Source organism: Platalea leucorodia (assembly GCF_965183815.1).
Source record: "Platalea leucorodia genome assembly, chromosome: 4".
Taxonomy (NCBI): domain Eukaryota; kingdom Metazoa; phylum Chordata; class Aves; order Pelecaniformes; family Threskiornithidae; genus Platalea; species Platalea leucorodia.
Genome location: NC_138826.1, coordinates 59,070,131 through 59,090,575, shown reverse-complemented (window position 1 = coordinate 59,090,575; position 20,445 = coordinate 59,070,131). Strand labels below are relative to the sequence as shown.

The window sequence follows — 20,445 nt, the reverse complement described above, 5'->3', positions numbered from 1 at the left end:
TCAGCCCTGGGCGGTGACCGCCAAGGCGTTCACGTACCCGTGGGGGCCCACGTCGGCGTCGGAGAGCCCGTGGGCCAGCGGGGCGGCGGCGGCGGGGGCGGCGGCGGCGGGGCCGTACTTGGCGGGCGGCGGGGCGGCGGGGCGGAGGAGGCAGCAGGTCTCCAGCGCCTCCAGGCCGCGGCAGGCGAGGAAGAAGAGGTTCTTCAGCATGAAGAGGGAGAGCGGCTGCTGGTAGCGCAGGAGCAGGAGGCAGCGGAGCGCCAGGAGCGGGGCGTCCAGCAGCCCGGCGGGCAGCAGGAGGTGGAGGGCGAGGCGGGCGGCGCCGGGGGGGCGGGCGGCGCTGAGCTCGTAGAGCCACAGCACCGGCGAGGCCAGGCAGAGGAAGTAGACGGCGATGAGGAGGTAGCGCAGCGGGGCGGGCAGCGGCGCCGGCCGGCCGGGCTGCAGCACCAGCTCCAGCAAGGAGAAGCTGTCGAGCAGGTCGAGGCAGGTGGCGAGGAAGGCGGCGGCGGCGCGGTGCTGCGGCGGCGGCTGCGGCGGCAGGAGCAGCTGCCCGGCGCCCTCGGTGCCGATGGCCCGCAGCAGGCAGTAGAGCAGCGGGGCGGAGAGCGCCAGGGTGATGCGGAAGCCGGTGGTGCCCAGCGGCAGGCGCAGCTCGATCAGCTCCAGGATGGAGGTGCCCAGGATCAGCGCCGCCTTGGGCGTGAAGGCGATGGAGTAGATGAGCCAGGCCAGGTGCGCGTAGGCGAAGTCGCCGCCGCGGGGGGGGGCGCCGGCCCCGCGGCCCCCGGCCCCGCGGCCGCCGGGGGGGCCGTGCAGCAGCAGCGGGTGCGGCGGCGGCGGCCCGGGGGGCGGCGGGGGCCGCTCCCGGCGGCGCGCCCGGCTGTTGCGGCAGAAGAAGATGCCCCAGCCGGCCGCCAGCACCAGGTCGGTGGCGATCCAGCTGCACCAGTACAGGTCGGTGACGGCGATCAGGTAGAGGTCCAGCAGCGCGCCCTGCCCCAGCAGCAGCACCAGGGACAGCGCCTGGAAGCCCCAGCGCCGCCCGCCCGCCGCCCCGCCGGGCCCCAGCAGCGCCCCCGCCGCCGCCCCGCCGCCCGCCGCCCCGCCGCCCGCCGCCGCCGCCCCGTACAGCTCCGCCGCCGTCATGCTGCGGCCCGGGCTCCCGCCGCCGCCGCCGCCGCCGCCGCTGCTGCTGCTGCTGCTGGGGAGCGGCGAGGCGGCGGCGGGCAGCGGGGCGGCGGGCGGCGGCACCAGGGGCTTGCTGATGCTGATGCTGTCCTCCTCCTCTTCCTCCTCCTCCTCCTCCTCCTCCTCGGTGCTGCTGCGGGGGCTGCGGGGGCGGCGGGCCCGCGCCGAGCCCGAGCTCGACCCCGAGCCCCGCCGGCTGCCGCCGCTGCTGGAGCCCCCCGGGAAGAGGGGCTGCCGGTCGGCGGCGTGCGGCAGCGGCGGCGGCGGCGGCGGCGGCGGCGGCTGGAAGGAGCCCGAGGAGGAGGAGACCGAGCGCTGGTTGGAGGCAGCGCGGTGCATGGTCCTCCCCGGCCCCCGAGCCGGCGCGCCGGGCCCGACGGCCGCGCCGCGGCCCCCGGCCCGCCCCCGGCCCGCCCCCCGCGCCGCCGCACCGGCAGCGGCGGCGGCAGCGGCAGCGGCAGCGGTGCCGAGAGCCCGAGCGGCGGGAGCCGGCGGGGCGCGGCGGGGGAGGCCGGGGGCGGCGCCGAGCCGCAACCGCAGCAGCTGCCGGAGCCGGGGCGGGCGTCGCCGCTGGCGGCGGGGGGGCTGGGGGGCGGAGAGCGGCTGTGCGGCCGGGGGAGGGGGGGCGAGAAGGGGAGGGGGGGAAGGCGCCCCCCGCCCCGTCCCCGGGGCTGCCATAGAGCCAGGTCCCGGGGAGCACGGCCCGGCTGCCTCCTGCCCCCCAGGCCCCCGGGAGCGGGGCCAGCCGGGCCTGGGCCAGTCACCCGTGGACGTGCCACAGCCCCCCCGACCCCCACTCCAGAAAATCAGAAGTACTTCAGTCTCCCCCAGTCCCTCTAGGCTGACCAAGACGAGGGCCAGTGGCCTGGCGCAGGGCCCGCAGCCAAGCAACTCTCTTGTGGCTCCTCATCTGTGGTGCTGGACATTTGGCTGCCCATACTCTCTGTCTGTTTTAAGTAATTGTACATCAAAGTAAGTGGCTTTTACCCCCCCGATTTCCTCAGCTGAGCCAAGCCGCATAGTGCGGGCTCTGCCCAGCTTGCCCTGATGGGGCAGTGGCTTTAAATTGATGTGAATAGCCCTAACGCGCCAGTTTCCACTGAAAGCACCTGTCAGGGCCTTTATTGACCTGCTAAGAGTAGCCTCAAATTGAGCTGGGCTGGCGGGATCTGCCACAGCACCAGCACTAATGACTTGGCACATCATGGTGCAAAGTGGCTTGGTGCTCGGCATCACCAGTCCCTCGTTCCTACCTGTGCCCACCGATGATGAGCCGGGTGCTGCCTGTCAATGCTGTGAAGCATACTGAATAAGCTGTATTAACTACACTTCGTGATAAAGATCTGAAATAGCTTGACTTTTGAGGGTGTTGCGAATCAACACAAGGGGCTGAGTGAACCCCAGATGCTTAGTACTGGGAAAGGACATCCAGGACAGCAGTGACAACCATCTAATACATGTTGGTGTAGGCCCCTGAGGAGCCCTACTCCAGTAAATGTCACTGGCTGCTCTTGGCAACAAGGAGAAATCAGTCTGGGGTACCAGGAGAATTCATGCTTAAACCTGAAACAAAGAAATAATTGAGAAAGGGAAGGGGAGAACCTGTGGTGGGTCGCCACAAAGATTTCTTTAGACACATAGCAATAATCAAGAGGAAAAGCAGGGGAAGAAGAATCACAGCAAACGCATTACTGTCAATGGAGACTGGAGTGAGGGGGCACAGGTAAATTAGTTTTCTAAAAGCATGGTCAAAACAGCGGGGGGAAAAAAGATAGCTGGAGGCTATGCAAGCTTTAATATAGTTACTTGGGCAGCACAGTACTGAAGTGGTACAGCCTCTGAACTGGGTTAGCAACAACCAGGCATTCCCATGGGCTCCCACGCTGGTTGCTATCCTGCTTTAAGGTCCACGCTGCTGCACCTCTGCTGCCGTAACCTGCGTGTCTGGGGCGCAGCTAGGCTGGGGGACACCTATTTTCTGCTGCACTCACCTTGTGTTTTCAATGCTAGGCTACACTTGCCAAGGGTCAACCTTGCATCAGCGCTACTTGCGTTCATTGCCTTCCTCTAACTCACCTTGGCATGGCATGTAGCATCAGATGAGACTGAACACGCATGCGCTCTCTTGCTGTCTCCCTAATTCCATATTTCAATTAGCAAATAAAAACACTTCAAGAAGGTCAGGAGTTATAGCAGATCATAAGAAACATGAGTGTTCAAAAGAACAGTCCAGCCTGGAGGGCGGTGAATGGGCTGGTGTATCCTAGCATGGTGCCAGGACGGAGGACACGAGGCTTCACCCCAGGGCAAAACAGGCAGGACCCCCATGCAGATGCGCCCAGAGGGACCAGGGTGCAGCAGGCAGCACCGCTAGCCTTGTAACTGTGACAAGCGTCACTGGCGTTCCCAAGTTTAAGATCAGGTGAGTCCAAAGAGGGCTGTCGCCATTTATTTTCCGGCAGGTGACTGCATGGCAGCCTGAGGCTGAGGACTTCTCACGGCAGGCTCCTGACAGCCCTGTACAGCGCTGCCCACATTTAGTCCGGGCAGCTCCTGGGCCTCTGCCAAGGCGCTTGGCCCAGGGGTCACAGCTCTGGCATCCCCTCTGCCACACGGATCCATGGGGCTGCCCTTCCCCAGGGGCTCCTCCCCATGATCCACATCCCACGTCGATGCCTCGGAGGCACTGCCACGGTGCTGCCTCCGCAGTGACGCAGGGGACACTCTTCCCTCTGCATTGCTGGGGTGTGGTGCCGGCCCGCTGCCACCCAGCACGAGAAAATGGCAAGCTTGTGTGTGACAGAAGCAATGCTGCACCAGTCTCAGCCGAGCAGCTTAGTCTGAGGTTATTCAAGATGCAAGAAGACAGCGAGCAGCGAGCCGCCTCTCCTTTCCTTGCCAGATACGCTCCCATCATGTTTGCTTTGCTCTCCAGCCTCTCAAGGTGTATGGACTTTGTCGGAGATGAAAGCGCTGCGCCTGGGCTCTGCCACCGAGCGCTGTGTGTTTTGCTGGCAAAGCTTTCTCTCTTTGACAGACTTGCCTGCCAAAGAAAAAAACATGGTCAAAGAATTAAGAATTAATGATCTTAAGGGTCTTTTCCAACCTTAATGATTCTGTGATTCTATGATTGTTTTGACTACAATTTTTGTGCAACCCCACAACCACCTTGCGTAGGGCTCTGTCAGCTGCTCTCTGTTGCGTAGGGAGCGTGAGGCTCGAGGCCGTGGCCAAGGAGGGTGCTTGCTGGCTGCCTTGCACTTTCAGGTTCGAGCAGGGCCCAGTGCTACTTCTCTTTGACTGGTGTCAGGGGTTGCCCAGTTCAGGATGGCTCAGGGTGGCAGCGAGGGTTTGTGACCGACACCAGCTGTGTCTCCTAATTTGTTTCCACAGGAAGGCTGGGTTAGATAGCAGTGTAAGTGTGTGTGTGATCAAGGGTAGAGGGTAAAACCATGTTCTTACGTACTGGATCCTGGCCTTTATCTAAGGTGGGTACATTCACCTGACCCTTTTCAGGGCAAGCCAACACTTGTGTCACTGGCATGATTAATGTGTGGTCAGTCCTGAGGATTAGCTAAATCGGTCTTGCTCCTACCACATTCACCTATTCCACTGCAAGAAAAGTTCTCTCCTCACTTCTATGAGAGGACATGGAGTGAAAACCAAGCATCCATCTGGGCCGCTCAGGGCAACAGCCCTCACGCAGAGAGGGTTGCTCCTGCCCTACCTGGGCAGCAGACGGTGACGGCTTTGCCTCGTTGGCTCTCGTGCTCCAGGTTTCCTGGGCAATGCGCCTCCCTGGGTGCCGCCGGCTGGACGTGCTCGCTTAGCTGCCCTGGCAGTCTGCCCAGAGGCACTCGCGTCTCCTCTGCTTTCAGGCCAGAGGCTCGTTTCACAAAGAAGCCTCGTTTCACAAAGGTTTGGGTGCGTTTCTTACCGGACTGGTGTCTGTCCCACCTGCTGGGGTAAGTGCAATTGGATGGGGGTCCCTGGGCTTCGGGAGGGATGGTCTGTCACCCACAGCTGGCCTGCCCACCTGGGGAAATGGGCTCTGACACCCCAGCCAGGTGATGGGGCGAGTTCAGCCCAGGGGAACGGGTGAAGCAAGGCACCTGGGGGCCAGCTGGGTGCTAAGTGGGCCTGCCTGGGCTAGCACGTGCTTGGCGAAGGGCTTGCACCTCTTATACCCTGGGGAGCGTGATCCTGCTGGGCTGAGGCTGCCTGAGCAGGGCAAGAGGAGCCTTATGGAAATGGTTCTCCAGAGACTGAAGGATCCCTGCCGGGGCTGGGAAGATCCCTGTGTCCAAGGTAGGCAGGTGGGAGCAGGGAGCTGGGCTATAGGGCAAGGGGAGCTATGAGCAGGGATGGGGGAGCACTGGGAAGGAGGGTGGGAGCTCAAGGGTTTCCTTGGACTGATCATGGGCTCCAGCAGGGCAAACACAACCCAGACAAACAGGGGAGAATGAGAGAAGAGCTTATTTGTGGGGAAGGAAGCAGAAATTGTGCCTGTACCTTAAAATGGGAGTGAGGGGAGAAACGTCTTCTACTTGAGAAAGCACTGAAGAGCTTTTTGTAGCACACTGTAGGATGGGATATGACAAGCTGATGCTTCCCATGTGATCCAGTTATTTAATGCAATGTGCAGTTTTTGGCAGCGTTAGTGCTTAACCATTACTGTTAAAACATTAAAAGGTTAAACTATAAATAGCTTCTACTCTTCAGCAGCTCCAAAGCTATGTTTCTGGCTTCTTTATGTATTTATGTGTATGCATAGATATCTGTGTGTATACATATATCTAAAGGCAAGCAGCAGACAACAGAGTTTTGTGAAATAATCATACTGAATATCTAAAATGGTACCATTTTTAGTTTATACTCCTAGTGGAAACAAGTAGTGTGCCCTCAAAAATACCCCTGCTGGGGGAAAGACAAAACTTTCTTGAGGGCACAACTCAAGAGGAAACAAAATAATGACTCAATTTCTTGGGGGAAGGAAAAAAAAAAAAGAGGCAAATATATGCCTGAAAGAAAGACCTGAAACTAAATCCCTAATTATACCCTGCAGTAAGCTGTCAGAAACTGGCAGCAGTGGGAGGGAAGGAGGCAAAGCTGATCTCGGTGCGTTTGAGAGTAATCTGCTCTAACCATACTTAAAATGCCTTTTGTGTGGGAAAGGAAGGTTTTGGGATTCTCTGACACAGGCTTTGTGCTGCACTTACCTAATCCACTCAAACCATCAGGGTTGAAGTTATAGAGAAGTGTAGAAGAGTTTCACCTGGCCAGCACCAAAATTCAAAGAAAGACGCCTCGGTTCGTCCGCCTCTGAATGCAGAGTCTTTGTAACTAAACTGCTGATCCAGTATTATGGTTTGGGGAATACAGATACTCTTCAAAAGGGTGTAGAAGTGTAACAGTCTATTGCTTGTAATGACATTTCAATTCAAAGAGCTTTCGATACCAGCATAAAATGCAAAGAGACTTTTTTTTCATGCTTGTAGCAGGGCAGGGGTTTGGAGAGTGAAGAGGATTTGGGAGGTTGCTCTTAGTGTTTTGCGCTTAGTCTCAGCACACAGCGTGTAAAGGAACTGACCTCGAGGAGAAAGTGTACAATCTTAGCAGCTGAACTGACTGAAAAGGAAAAGCAGGTTTATTACAGTGAATTAGAGAAAAGTGATTTCTTGATGGAACAGTTTGGTTCCTAGAGAACGTGTAGCTGCCTTGCTGGTGTGGGGTTTTACACTGTGGCAGCCTGGATCCATAAAGGTCTTTAGGTGCATAATTGTAATCAAATTGCCTGTGTGGCTGCAAAAAATCCATAAAGACTTGTGCTTTTATAGTTGAGGTTAGGTAGATTCAGTAAAGGAAGGGTTTGGGCATGCCCCTGAGGGCCAACGTCTGTACCAGGGTGAGCAGGTAACTGCTCAGCTTGTGTTCAAGGCCCCCCAGGCTCCATAGACTAAGCACTTCTCAGGGCTTACTCTAGTAGGCATTTCTCACTGCATCTACCTGGGAGCGAACTCCAACCTGAACAGGGCTCTCGGTCCCTCTTTTTCGAGTTGTTCGTTCTTCAGGGTTTCATGATGCCAGTGTTTAACTCTGCTCCTTATGTTGGTTAAAGATGTCTATGGGGCTCTAGCTTCCAGCTAAGGCTGTCTCCTACAAGAGACACCTTCACCCTAGGCTGCCTTTTTGCTTTGACAATACTATAGTGATTAAAAGCATTTGAGAGGTTCAGGTTTTGATCTCTTTCTGCCTAACTGAACCTTGATCCACCCTATCTTGGGCGAGTGCTCCAACTACCCGAGTCCTGGATAAAAGGAGGGGGCTGGTTAATGTTTTTTATTATTATTTGAGGTCGGGGCCGTAGGTCGTTTCTTCAGGATGTAGAATACAGCTCGATTCTTTCTCTGCTGAGAACGGGAATCCTTGTCCTGTCCCTCCAAAACTGCTTTTACTGCTTTTATCAATTGTTCCTTTCAGCATTGAGAAGTTCTCAGGGCTCTGAATCATGCTTGTTTTGCTGTCTAACGTGCCTCTTGTGAGCTGTGAACTTTGTAGATGGAAAACCTTCTGGTGGAATATCTTATAAGAACAATGCAAGTGAACTGGCTGTTTCTAGATCGTTAAAGCTGATGGTTTTCACCTGCTGGGATCTTTAATTTTCCACCTGCTGAAATCAGTGGAAGCTTTTGGCTCTGATCTGAAAGTTTGCCAGTTAGTATACGTCCCCCTAACTCCACTCACCTTTCTCAGACGGTACCAGAGCTCAGCCCTTGTCAAACAAACTGGGTTTCTTTTATGATCACAAAGGGTTTAACACAGTGCCGAGTAAGCTTCTCGCGGTAAGGACGGCTTTCCATATGCCCTTAGGCTGGTTCTTCATCTACAATAGCAGATTAAGTTGGTGGCATCTAGCTTGTGGCTTCCCCACCCAGCAGAAGTAACCATTACAAACAACCGCTTAGGTCAGGTCACAACTAAACGCCTACCCTGAAAGCATCCCGTTGTATATGGGCTGGCATCCCAAAACTAGTCTTGACTGTGAACAGTCAATCAGGGCATCGTAGCTCGTGATATGTCCTTTTTTTCTCCCCTTCAGAGGGGGAGCGGTCAAAGTTGCACTCATCTCGCCTGACTATGGCAGGTGTAGAGCTTACAAGGAATTACAGTTTAGCCCAATCAAAAGAACTACTGAAGCGGTATCTTTCAGGGTGGTTCTCTCAAGAAAATCTGAGAATGGCTTGATGAACAGAACAAAAGACAGAATTTGTCCTGATAGTCTCCTAGGGCAAAGACATGAAAGAGATCGGGACAATATTCATGAAATGTACACACAACACCTTAAAATTTCTTTCAAAGGAAACATCTTTTATTATTTTTATGTGTGCTAGATCAACGGAGCAACTCTGGAACCGGGTCAAAATTAATATGAAATCTAAAACAATCAGAGCTTGTGATTTCTCTGTATGATAGGTAATCATTCTGCTACAGTCTACGTGACATAATCTGAAACATTACCCATTTATTGGAGGGAAAAAGACACACCAGGGTTAAGACTGGAAGAAAGGGGACTGTAGTGTTATACGACTCCCTGAACAGCAGGGTAGTAGTTGCATGCGTCCTGTGGAATAAAGGAGCTGGCCTCTCTGCCCACCATGTTATTGCGTGACACAAAAGAGCTCTGCTTCAGACCCAAAACAAGGTCTACTCCTCCTCTGGTTCCTCCCTGCTATTCTCAGTTGCCTCACCTCACTGCCTACTCCCTTTAGGCTTGACTAAAACCCATCCATCTGTGGAAGATGGAGTTGTTAGGATCGGGTCTTCACCATGTTTGTTGTATAGGGCAGTGCACCATATAAATATTAAGGTATTACATCAGCAAGTGAAGTCCCCTCTCCTGCTTGGTCCTGCACAGATGTATGCTTGCTCCAAATGAGAGAAATACGGCTTCAGAAATACCACTTCTGTGCAATACATGAGACAAAGGAAAGGTTTTGTTCCAGCCACACTTGAAGCTAATTCCAGGAAGCTGCAATTCCAAGGAAAAAGGATTTCACTGAATTCTAGCAATAACAGATGTCCATAAATGAACTGCAGATAAGCTAGGAGCCTGCACAGCACTCTAGCACAAAATGCTTGGAAGAGAGGATACCTCGCAAGCTCTTTCCTCTGTAAAAATCTTCCACAATCCAATATCCAACAGCAGCTGGGGAACCCAGATTTCCTACCCATCCACTGTGCCCAGGCAGTTCCTGGGCAGTGACTTGGACAAAGTGCACTGTTTCAAGGAGCTGAGCAGGGGAAGAGGGGAAAGCTCTCAGTGTTGCTCAGCCCATCTGACTAATCGGTGCACAGACCAACAAGCAGGGCCTTTTATGCACCCTTATTTGGTAAGAACTGGGGAAAGGGTACAAGTTTCTTCTAGATTTCTCCTCTTCCTCCCCTCTGTCCAATTTCAACTCGCAAGTGAAGCATTTCTTGAATTCCTTATCACTGAAGTTCCTCCTACGCATTTTTAAGACTCCGAGCACTGTTTCACCACCACCACCACGGTAAAAAAAAAAAAAAAAAAAAAAAAAACTGGACCTAAAAGCAGACTTGGAATCTGAAGCAGATTCACATCAGCCAGCTCACCTCCACTGCTGTTCCAAAGACAGAGATGCCTGGCTCACTCTATGAGCAAATGCAAATCTCTTCCTTTCTTGAAGGAGGTGCTACCTCCTTCCTCTTGCTACCTACCTCGCTTCTGGCTGAGATGTGCCATGCATGCTGATATGAAATTACAAACCGCTTGTGATTTCTCAAAATTCTTCTGCACATTCCTTCCACAATGCTACCGCCATCATCGGAGCAGCAGCCCGTGCATCTGGCCCCATTGGGGATAGATTCAGCAGTGCTACACCCCTAAGGGAACACTGGTTCAGCAGCACCTTGTCTTTGAGCAACTGACATCACCATCTTAACAAGTAACAAGAAAGAGCTCTGCCAAAGGTTACTGCACACAGATGGACAGACCTTAGTACTTCTGCAAATAAGTACCTACCAAATTGAAGACGTTATTGCCGGCAACCAGCTCTCTGAGGTCTATGTAATCACAGCCTAGAAGACAGTTCCCAATTAATCTTATGAGAGCTATCACCCAAGTTAGCAACTATTGCAAGGAAAGGGAGCATTCCTCTTTCTGCACTGGATGTCACCTCTGAAAAGTGAGGCTGAGGGACGCTGGAGCTAGTTTATGAATAAATGGGTTTTGAGCCTCCGGTTTCAGGCCTTGCACACTGGGTCTACAGCACAATTGTGACTGTGGAGATGCTCTGAAAGCTAAAAGACGTTCCCTATGTTATATGCAAAGTCTTTCCCTGTACTTATCCTCCTGGGAACTGGAGACAAGTCCTTGTCTTGTGTAGGCAGATGAAATGGTAATTTCTTTTTCCTCCCAGTGAAAGGCAAAAGATTCAAATCTAAGATTGTGTTCCTCATATTACAGCTGCTTTTAGAAGCAGCCAAGCAATTCTTGTCTTGATAAGACAAAGGAGAAGCACTAGCTAGTGCTAAGAGAGGAAGAGACTGCTTCCCACTATAGATTTCACAGGAGGGAAATTCACCCAAAGGGGTACTTTTCTGCTCCTATTCAGAAAATAAGGTATAGAGAAAGAAGCCACGGAGAAGGACCTCGTTGCCTGGGTCACTGACAGAGCACCCAGTCCCCTTCAGACACAGAGCCTGGCATAACGTAAGAAAAGAGCCCGCTCTGCAGTGTGGCCTTGCTAGGAAGATACATCAGTATCGAGAGGATGGAGAGCTGCTGAAGCAGAATGTCAGTGCACATGGATGCTGAGATTTTAATGAAGAACAACCCAAACTTCTGCGCAGAACATCTTGTTTGTACTCTGTGTATGGAGCTGCCGGGTAAAGCAGGAAGGAAGAAAGAGGAGGCAGAGCAGACCTATTTCTGATCTCTGTGTGGTGTGAGCTGAGCATAACGAGGAACACCAATTCAGTTATGCTGGCTCCAAAGGCTTTCCATCAGATATGCAGGCTGATATACGCTTTTAAAATCACAATGCTCCTCTGGAACTAAGGCACTCCTTGCTGAGCCAGTCTTTCACGTGGAGTTTCTCAAGCAATGCTTGCTTAACTTCTTTGGACTGTCTAAGGAGGCACAGGGCTTGATCTTTCTCTGGATAGCCCAAGCTAGGAAAACAGACGCAATGGAAGGTGCATGTCATTAGGGACATGGAAATGTTCCTGGGCAGGCAAGTCCCAGCTGCTAATTCATCTTAGGGGGACTCTGTCTGCGTGCTAAAGGAAGAGGAGGAACAGGGATCAGACCATATGGGGTATCCCTGAGTTGCAAACCACATGAGGGAAGAGAGGAAAAAAGGAAGTGAAGGACAGACACATTTGTACTCTTAAAGATGAGGATAGGAGATTTGGGGCTCAGGATCATCAAGCCAGGATGGTACTCCTCTTTCAATCCCTGCGTACAAGGAGGAAGCAAAGGTGGGCTGTGACTCTTTCTGGTTGGCCCTTGCTCCAAAGAGGGGCCCCTCTTTGGAAGCTGTGCCAGCTGGAGCAGGTGGGTGAGCCTTGCAGCATTTGGGGTCAGGGTACATGCCAAAACAGCCTCTTGCTGCAACACTGAGTTCCCGGCAAAGACACCTCTGGAAATTCAGAATCTGTGGTGGTTTCCTCTGCTACTGAGAGCAGGCTGCTGGCTCCCTATCGGGATGCGAAAAGGCAGAAGTGTTCACAGAATGCTAAATAGCGGGGAGGAGGGAATAATATAACTTTCCCCTCGGCCCTGCAGCAAGTTGCTCTGGCTACTGCAGCTTCCTTTGAGGGGCCCTGCCTCTCCATAGCTGCCGGAGAACTGCAAAATGGGACTTTGTTTCAGACTGACAGTGATGCAGTGGCAAATCCCCAAGCAAACAGAATTTGTTAAAGTCCATAGGCACTTATTCTTCATAAGGAGAATATTAAGACTTAAAGCCTTCCCTTGGCAGAGTGTCACCGCAACACAGCTTCTGGTGCACTCACGTCACAGACTGGACAAACAGTACATTGTATGAATGTACATTGGCTGACGGTGGCTCCTTGCACAGGGAAGACCTTCATCCTCAAACGCATCGTGAGGAGGAGGGCGGGCTTGCCTGATCTTCACGCACAAAGGGTGGAAAAGAAAGAACTCCAATGGCTGAACAAAACTGGGATTGCTGGGACAAGCCTTCTCCTTATACCCTGTTTCCATTATGGCTCAATTATTGATGGCAGCAATGAACGTTCACAGTTGAAAGCCTGCTGGCAGCTGTCAGGATTGCAGATGAGTACCAATAAAAGCAAGGGGCTTTTAGTGCTGAGACAGGGAGTTTTCTTTCATGTTGGCTAGATTAGAAGATCACCCCAGGTCTCTCCCCATTCTTCCCCTCTTCCCTTTCCAGTACATAAAATCCCTGACAGTAGATCTTTAGGCACACCTGTCTTAACCCTAGCTCCAGTTCTCCTTCTTGAAAGCAAGCTGCACAGCATCATTCACATCCTGAACTACGTAAGATGCCTCCACCAGGCTGGGGTCAAAGCAGAAGTCCCGATGGCCATGGAACACTGTCTCCATCGTGCACTCCTCCGTGTTACTGGGAACATCTGCATTGTGGCGGTAGACCCCAGTGCAGACCAGAATCGACTCGCAACTCTCCACTGAATTGCTGCAGTCCTTCCTCAGCTCGAGGTGATCCTCAGTTTGGGGAGCGGCTGCCTGTGGGCTCCTCTTCACCCCAGTCTGGACTTGGTTCTGGTGAGCTGACTTGAGGTAGTTGTTGTAGAGGTTTGCCCCATAGATATCGGACATAGGGTTATCCCTGGATAAGGTCACAGTGTGAAACAGAAATGAGAAACTAGCCCATGCATCGATTCCTGGCTCTGGCAGACTGGCATTAAGGCAGCACTGAGGGAGGAAGGGGCACAAGATATTTGTAACATCAAGAGAACCACCCAGACTGGACCAGTGAGTTCACCTACTGGTGTGTCCTGTTCAGCTGTGGTGAAGGCCACATGCCCCACAAACATCTTTCAAAGGGGAAAAGACACGTCCAAAGCACCCATAGCAGTTTCAGCCATTACTGTAATGTATACCCTACAATCCCAAAGTGTTTGGCCTAACGGGGCTAATGGTACTACATCTGGGTCTCTTTATGTAAATTCTTCTTTAGTCCAGCCATGCTACATGTACTCTGCATCCCACAGTAACAGCTTTGCTAGGCTGACAGTGCCTTTCAAATTATTAAAAGCGTAGGGTGCAAAAAGCTAGCAAGCCTCTGTTCTAGAATGTGAAGCTCCAGAGACACCATGGAGATTTTGGTATTCATTTTAGAAATCTCCATTAAAAAAAAACCCAAACACTTAAGAGAAGTCAGTACGCAACCCCGTAAGGAAACCGGCAGGAAAAAGTCTCTTACCCAACTGCATAGAGGCGTCGGATGGGTGACTTCCAGCCCTGTTTCTCTGCCTGCTCTTTTATCAAGTATTCGGCATAGCGGTAGGTGACTGTGCTGGGTTTGCCAATCAAGGCCTCGTACTTCAGCTCCCGGCCTGTCACTTTCTTGTAGATGTTCTCCAAGCAGAGAAGGAAAGTACCATGGCCAAACCTGCTCCAGAAAGGAGGTCATCAGTATCTCCAGTCACACCACTTACGTATAAACACTCCTCAGTGAGGAGGACCATCTGCTGTAGCCAGGGTACTGCCTAGTTTGGACACGGTATCTACACACACATGCCTCCATGGGCAGTGGTCTCACTTTTGCTTCTTGAAAGTTTTAGTCTTTGTTTTGCATGCAGTTTTCATGTCTCTGCTGCTAGTTAAGCCATACAGGAAGACTCTAATACTAAAAAATGTAGTATGTAAGAAAAGATCATATGCAGGAGAGATGTATGAAATAGGCTAAAACAAATACCACACATGCTTTTCACCTGGGCATTTTGGCTTCGGCCATCCACAGGAGATCCATGTTGCAGGCAAGGACAGGCAGATGGGGGTAAGGTATATCTTGTGGCTCCGCCCCAGGGTTCCCATTGCTCAAGAGTACGTCAATGATAAGTTGCAGGCTTGTCTCCCACCTCACTGGCTCACCAAACAGAATCACTCCTGGAAGATTTCAAGAGATGCTTGGGAACTTACAGCGTCCAAGTACAAGTCCCATTAGCAAAAGCACCCCTCTGCTGGGATGCCAGGGCTTATATGGCTACTGTCTGAACATGGCTTGTGCCAGGGCTCCAGCCTGCGTATCACTGTACCACGTGCACCACTGCTTCCAGATGTTGGAGCATGGCACAGAGAAAAGTTGGCTTTGCTCCCATCAGCCGGTGCTTCATGCTGCACGAGGGCAGCGAGGCTGCCTCCTGACTGTACCCTCTGAATAAGCTGCCTGTGGATACTGATGAGCCAACAGCACATCATTAGCTCCCGTCCCAGCTGGCTTGCCTGACTTATTTCTGCTTGCTGTTCATATGTAAACAAAGGCTATTGCTTACCTTCTATAGTAGGGAAGCCAGTGGTTGGAGGAGGCTGCCAGAAAAAAAGCAAAGGGCAGGTTAGTAACGCAAAACCTAAGACCGTCCCCAAAGCAGTTCCCATAAAGAGGCAGGACAAGGCCACCTGGAATCCCGAAGAAAGATTTCCCCCACCCCCCCTATCCCAGATTGGATTTCACAGATCTTGCATTCCTGTCTTGGAGCTAGAAATGTCAACCAAACCATCTTACCACTCACTGCAAGGAACAGCAATGAAAGACAGGCGTGGCATGAGAAAGGGAAGGGGAAAGTCACTGCCCTTCCAGCAGGAGCCAGCGCTGGAAAGAGCACAGAGATGCTGGCTGCTCAGTACCAGTCCCAGGCTCTCGCTAAAGAAAGTCACTAGCAGCCAGCTGCTCTGTGCCTCTGCAGCTTCTCCGCCCCACGCTATACGCTGTAAGCACCACCGCGCCAGCCCACCCCTTCTGCTGATGCATCAGGAAATTACCAGCTCCTTTGGCCTCCGGCTCTGATCCACCATGTCTAAGAGGGGATATGCCTTCCTCAGTGCCTCAATGGTGACCACGTTCTTGAACCCCAGGCTATTTCAGACCATCAAGGAAAGTGTGGAGACTGACTTTTTTTAAGTGACTGTTTTTTTTAAGTTACTTGCAAAAGCATCTACAGGATTAAGGAACACAAGTCCTAATAGCAGAGCAGTTATTTAACCTGGTAATGCATAACCTTCTGGCTTTCAGTCAAACTGTATGCTGTGCTTCAACCTAAAGGTGGCCCCAGCGGTTGCAAAAAAGACCAGACTGGGGTGATTTAGTTTGTGATCAGCAATCCCTGGAATTAGGCAAAGAGCAGAGGTCACTCCAAGACAGAACGGATGTGCTTTGGGAGACCTTTAAGGCCAGCGCTGTCATACTGGTGCAGTGCAGGGGGCTGGTCAGGCTTCTTGGCTAGGAGGAGAATCAGTGAAGCTCTGGTCAGCTTAGCTAGTGAAAGGAAAATGATCTGTGCTGATAAAACAATGCAAGTGAAGGATGAGTTGCATTTGCCTTCAGAACACTGCCCTTAGCTCACCCTACTGGCCTTGGGTCAAGGTTTTGTCCCAAATGAAGTCAAATGTTAAGTACAAGGGGTGACTCTGTGCGCACAGGCTGAGACATCGCAGACCCTGCAGGCAGTTCTCACCTCCTTGCAGACACGGGATACGTCAGACCTGCTGCGCCCTCGCCTCAGCATGCCACATATGCATGTGGAATTGTCATTTAGACCATGTCCCTGTACTGGGACGCTCTGGTTCTAGAGATATTTGAGTTCCTTCAGTTGCTGTCAGATTCCTGGGGAAAACCTTAGCTGTGGGAGAGTTGGGAGTGGTCTCTAATGCATTAGAAAGAACGGGAAGGAGCACAATTTTATCTCAAAAGTGAGAGAGGCCCAAAGCGGATGGAGTCCTCATGGTGACATCCGACCAGCAGGAACGGCAAAGCAGCTCACGGGAGAGGTAATGGGAGTGAGAAGCCAAACACAGACCAAGGACAGCCAGGAGGCGACCAAGATGGAGATCAACAGTAAGCGCCCGCGTTCGCGCCTCTCCGCGAGGGTGCCTCCCCGCAGGAGGAGACCAACGGCCCTTCTGTTTCCTTGCGCTTCTACAAGCTGACCGAGCGAGTGCCAGGGGCGCGGGCAGGGCCGGAGCAGCGGCGCGTAGCTGGGAAGCCGCAGCGGGACGCGCAGCAAAGGATACTTCTGGGCGTTCTCCTCCACGGGCCCCTGCCCGGCCACCAGCATGCGCCTGCGGTGGAACTGGCTGAAGAGCCGCAGGGGGCTGTGGGACAGGATCACCTGCTCCGGAGACACCTGCGGGGGGGAGGAGAGGCGGTCGGGGGACCCGTGGGGAAGATTTCCCCCCTTCCCCCTGCGGTGGGGTCGCACCCCTTCCCCGCGCTGCCACCTGCCTCCCTCCACCCCCTCAGGCCGAGGCAGGACCGGTCACTCCGCGGTGCTGCCGCCCCCAGCCCCTCACCCCTCCCGGGGAAGTCGCGCCGGGGGGCGGGGGGCTCCCATTTCCTCCTCCTCCTCCTCCCGGTGTCCCAAAGCCGGGACACCTGAACGGGCGCCGGCGCCGGGCCGTGAGGAGCCCGGCGGGGCGCGGGCCTGCCGCCGTTACCTCCAGCCCCAGCGCCTGGGAGAGCTCTCGGGCCTTGGCCGACCTCAGGCAGTTGCCGGCGTTGGTCAGGAAGACGACGGGCACCTGGAGCCGCCCGCCGCCGTCCGCCAGCCTGCGGAAGGCCTGGCGGGCGGCGGGCAGCGCCTGGCTGCCCCGCACCAGCACCCCGTCCACGTCGAAGAGGAACCCGAAGGCCGGCGGCTGCAAGGCGAGCGGAGGGGAAGGTCACCCGCCGCCGGGAGCCCTTCCCTCTCCCCCCGCCCCGCACCCGGCCTCGGCCCCGGCCCCGGCCCGCGACGCCCTTCCCGGCCCGCCGCAAGGACGCGGGCGGCCGGGCCCGGCTCCCCGGCGCCGCCGCTCACCCGGCCCCCGGAGCAGCCGCCGCGGGCGGGCGGCCCCCGCCGCCCCGCGGCGCCCAGCAGCCCCCGCCCGGCCCGCAGGCAGCCGCGCAGCGCCATGCCGCGCCGCTCCCGCCCGGCCCCGCGGCCGGCGGCGGCGGCCAACGCCGGGGCTCGTCGTTCCCGGACTACAGCTCCCAGCGCGGCCCGGCGGGGCGGGACCGGGGCGGGCGGAGCGGGGGGCGCGGCGGAGGGCTGCCGGCCTTCGCCCCGAGCCGGCGGGGCAGGCGCTGCCCGCGGTCCCCGGGCAGGGAGCCGCGGGGGCGCGGTGTCCCGTCTGCTCCGGAGCGAAGGGCTGCAGGTTTGGGCAGGGCTGGGAGAGAAAGCGGGGACGGCGGGTGGCTGCAAAAGCCGGCGCCGGGAGCGGCAGCGGGGCTGGGCGCGGTGGAGGGAGCGGGAGCGCTGCGGGGACGAGCGGCCCCGCCGCGGCACGGACGGGGAGAGGGGCGGGCAGGAGGGAGCGAGAGGCTGAGACCCCTCCGGAGCAATCGCACCGGGTTTGCCTAGCCCGTTCCCAAAACCGACGAACGGGAGCCCCTCGGGTTCGTGCGCCAAGCCGCGCCGGTGCCGTGCGGTTGCAGAGGCGTCCCCCGGTGCAGCCCGGTGTCGGTCTAAGCGGGTTGCAGCTCGCCCTGCTTGCAGCGCGCAGGCGAGCGTCTTCACTGCGAGCTGCCGCCCTGCCTTTGCTCAGTCTTTTCCACACAAACCCGAGTCTTCTGGTCTTCTTCCTACAGATCGTAAAGTTTTCTAAAACTCTGGTCGTTTTCCTTGCTGTCTGACGGACTGAGTCCCAGCCGCGCTCTCTTTCCTGCAGCGTGGCACAGGAACCTTGACGCTGAACTCAGCTGAGGCCCTTCCAGACCTGAGGAAAGCAAAAGGTTCACTTCACGTCCGTGGAGATGAAACAATGTTTGTTTGCTTTCTGGCTAGGCTTGAGATCTCCCTACTCCCGCGATACGGCAGGTTTAACACGTACGACTTCAGGCATCGATTACACAAACAGTCTAATTGTTTGGTTTTATGCTTCCATTGCCATGAACACCAGCGTTAATTCGGTTTTGACCCACTTTAACACCCGGAGCCCTTCCTGCAGAGCTATTAAAGCACTGGCAACGCAGGGTTATACATTTGTACAGGTGCTTATTCCTCCTTAACTGAATTACCTACTGTTTATTTTACATAATTTCCCCAACTTGCCAAGATCACTTTTATTTCTCGGAAGTGTTTGCAGCTCCTCCTGCTCTGGCAAAATTTATGCTGGTCTTGGAGACGTTACTGAAAGTATTTAGCTCCAGCAGGGCCTGCAGAACCGGGCTTCAAACTTTCTTCCGCCGGCGCAAGGCAGCCGGTACTCTGAAGTATGCCTTCCCAACTACTTCTACACCCGCTTACAGACTAGGGACAGCCCACCCGAAGCCCTCCTTTCCCTTGGCCGCCAATGAAAAATACAGCCAGAGAGAGGGGCAAAGGCTTTCTGAAGCTAATGACAACCACAGGAACCTCGTCTCAAGCGTTTCTCAGCTCTCCGCTAAGGCGGTTGCTCCTGGCAGAGAAAAATTGTGATTGATTCACTGCGACCTGTGCTTCAGTATTGCCTAACGTGGATTCATGGCGTTTTAACGATACGGCCACTCGCAAGTTAGATGGGTTGGTTTGGTTACGGGCCTGTAGTCGCTGGGATCGGGCTGACCGAACTGGATTGCTGAGGTCCGTCCGTCCCTTCTTTTTCACTGTAAGGATGCTTTTGCTCTCTTCCTCTTCCTGAGGCTTGACAAATCGCTGAGAGAGACATCCAGCCGGTTCCCTATCGTAGAACTTGATTTTTAAAACGTTTAGCTTATCTAAATATCATTGAGTTTGGGGGTTTGGGTGAGTGGTTTTTGTTTGCGTCCCCGCCCCCCTTGCAGCCCAAGCCCCGATGCTTTGATGGCGGCGCTGGGGAGGAGCCCGGCGGAGGAGCCCCCGCCGCGGCCGACCCGAAGCGGGGATTTTTCCCCTCATTTTGTTGGCGCCGCGAACAGAGGCGCGCGGGGCGGGGCCGCGCGGGAGCCGCGCGGGGCGGGGCCGCGCGGGAGGCGCGCGGGGCGGGGCCGCGCGGGAGGCGCGCGGGGCGGCCGGCAGGGGGCCCCTCTGCTCCACGGCGCCGGCGCGCGGGCGGGGCGGGGCGGGGCCGCCCCCAGCTGCGGCCCCGGGTCCCCCGTCCCCCGCTCCGCCCCGCCGTAGGGCTGCCCGCGGCTCAGCGGGGCTGCCCCAGGGGCGCTGTTTGGCTCCGCAGCGAGCTTTGGGGGTGCGGGGCGACGGAGGGGCGGTGCCTGACCTTCCCGGCCCCGGGGGAGGTGAAGGCCGTTCGCGTGCTTCGCGGCGTTGTCTCCGCCGCGGCAGAAAGCGCTGTCGTGGCTCGGGCCCCGCCGCAGCGCAGGCAGGGCTGTCGGGGCTGTCGGGGCTGTCGGGGGACACCGCGCCCCCGACACAGGGGGGTGGGTGGAGAGGGCGGCCGTGTTCCCCGCCGGGCTGCCCGCCGCTGACGCGGTGCCCCCGAGGAGCGGGGGTGCCCCCGAGGAGCGGGCGTGCCCCCGAGCCGTCCCGGCAGGCTGGCACAGCCGCCGCGCTTATTTTTGCAAGGAAGGCTGTCCAACAACGCTTATTTTTAAACCGACGGGGAGGGAGTTTGCCAGCGGTGGGGCGCAGGCCGAGCCTGGCACGCCTGGCGGGGAGCGAGGGCGGCCCGGCTGCCGAGCACGGCTGCTCGGGCTGCTGAACCCCCGTCCTCCCGGCACCAGCAGCCAGGCCTTACCCCGCCATCCCTGCGCTCGGCGCCCGGTTGTGTAGTTTTCCCTTCCAGAGTTGAGACTTTCTCTGTGACTCCATTAGGAGCTTCCCATTTTGCATGTTACACATGGAGGGACCGTAGGATTTCTGCTGCAGGCACGTCTGGTGACAGCCATATCCCCTAACACCCCTAGAGATGGCCTGTCTGCCCTTCTCACGCCAGCCCACAGGAGACTCCCTCTTCTTCCCCTGCCTACACTGTACTTTGATGTTTCCCCCACCCTCTTTCATAGCTGCCTTTAAAGACAAGCAAAACAGGCAGTTGCCCACAGCCTTCTCCCGTGGGTTCCTGTGTAAACTTTGCAGCTCTGTTTTCCCTGGACTCGTAGCCCTGTCATCACC

At 55.6% G+C, this 20,445-nt stretch overlaps 2 protein-coding genes across 2 annotated transcripts; both read right to left on the bottom strand.

Moving 5' to 3' along the window:
• Nucleotides 1-1,530, bottom strand: TMEM121B (transmembrane protein 121B; the record flags this gene model as incomplete). The annotated part of the gene is made up of 1 exon (XM_082310194.1): nt 1-1,530. The coding sequence occupies one exon, from the start codon at nt 1,528-1,530 to the stop codon at nt 1-3; it is 1,530 nt and encodes a 509-aa protein (XP_082166320.1).
• Nucleotides 1,531-12,453: 10,923 nt separating this feature from the next.
• Nucleotides 12,454-17,341, bottom strand: HDHD5 (haloacid dehalogenase like hydrolase domain containing 5). The gene is made up of 8 exons (XM_082311229.1): nt 17,239-17,341; nt 16,877-17,077; nt 16,454-16,566; nt 15,206-15,299; nt 14,719-14,752; nt 14,158-14,332; nt 13,647-13,835; nt 12,454-13,049 (listed from the first exon to the last, which is right to left on the bottom strand). Exons 1-8 carry the CDS (start codon nt 17,332-17,334, stop codon nt 12,680-12,682), a joined length of 1,272 nt encoding a protein of 423 aa, XP_082167355.1. The 5' UTR covers nt 17,335-17,341; the 3' UTR covers nt 12,454-12,679.
• Between the last annotated feature and the right edge of the window lie 3,104 nt (nt 17,342-20,445).

What these genes read in the sequence shown, in the direction of transcription:
- HDHD5 (XM_082311229.1), bottom strand. Translation starts at nt 17,334, where the DNA reads ATGGCGCTGCGCGGCTGCCTGCGGGCCGGGCGGGGGCTGCTGGGCGCC. An exon ending in GCGGCTGCTCCGGGGGCCGG is followed by an intron (nt 17,078 to 17,238) that starts GTGAGCGGCGGC and finishes CTCGCCTTGCAG; the next exon opens with CCGCCGGCCTTCGGGTTCCT. An exon ending in GCCGAAGCCAAAATGCCCAG is followed by an intron (nt 13,836 to 14,157) that starts GTGAAAAGCATG and finishes TTTCTGGAGCAG; the next exon opens with GTTTGGCCATGGTACTTTCC.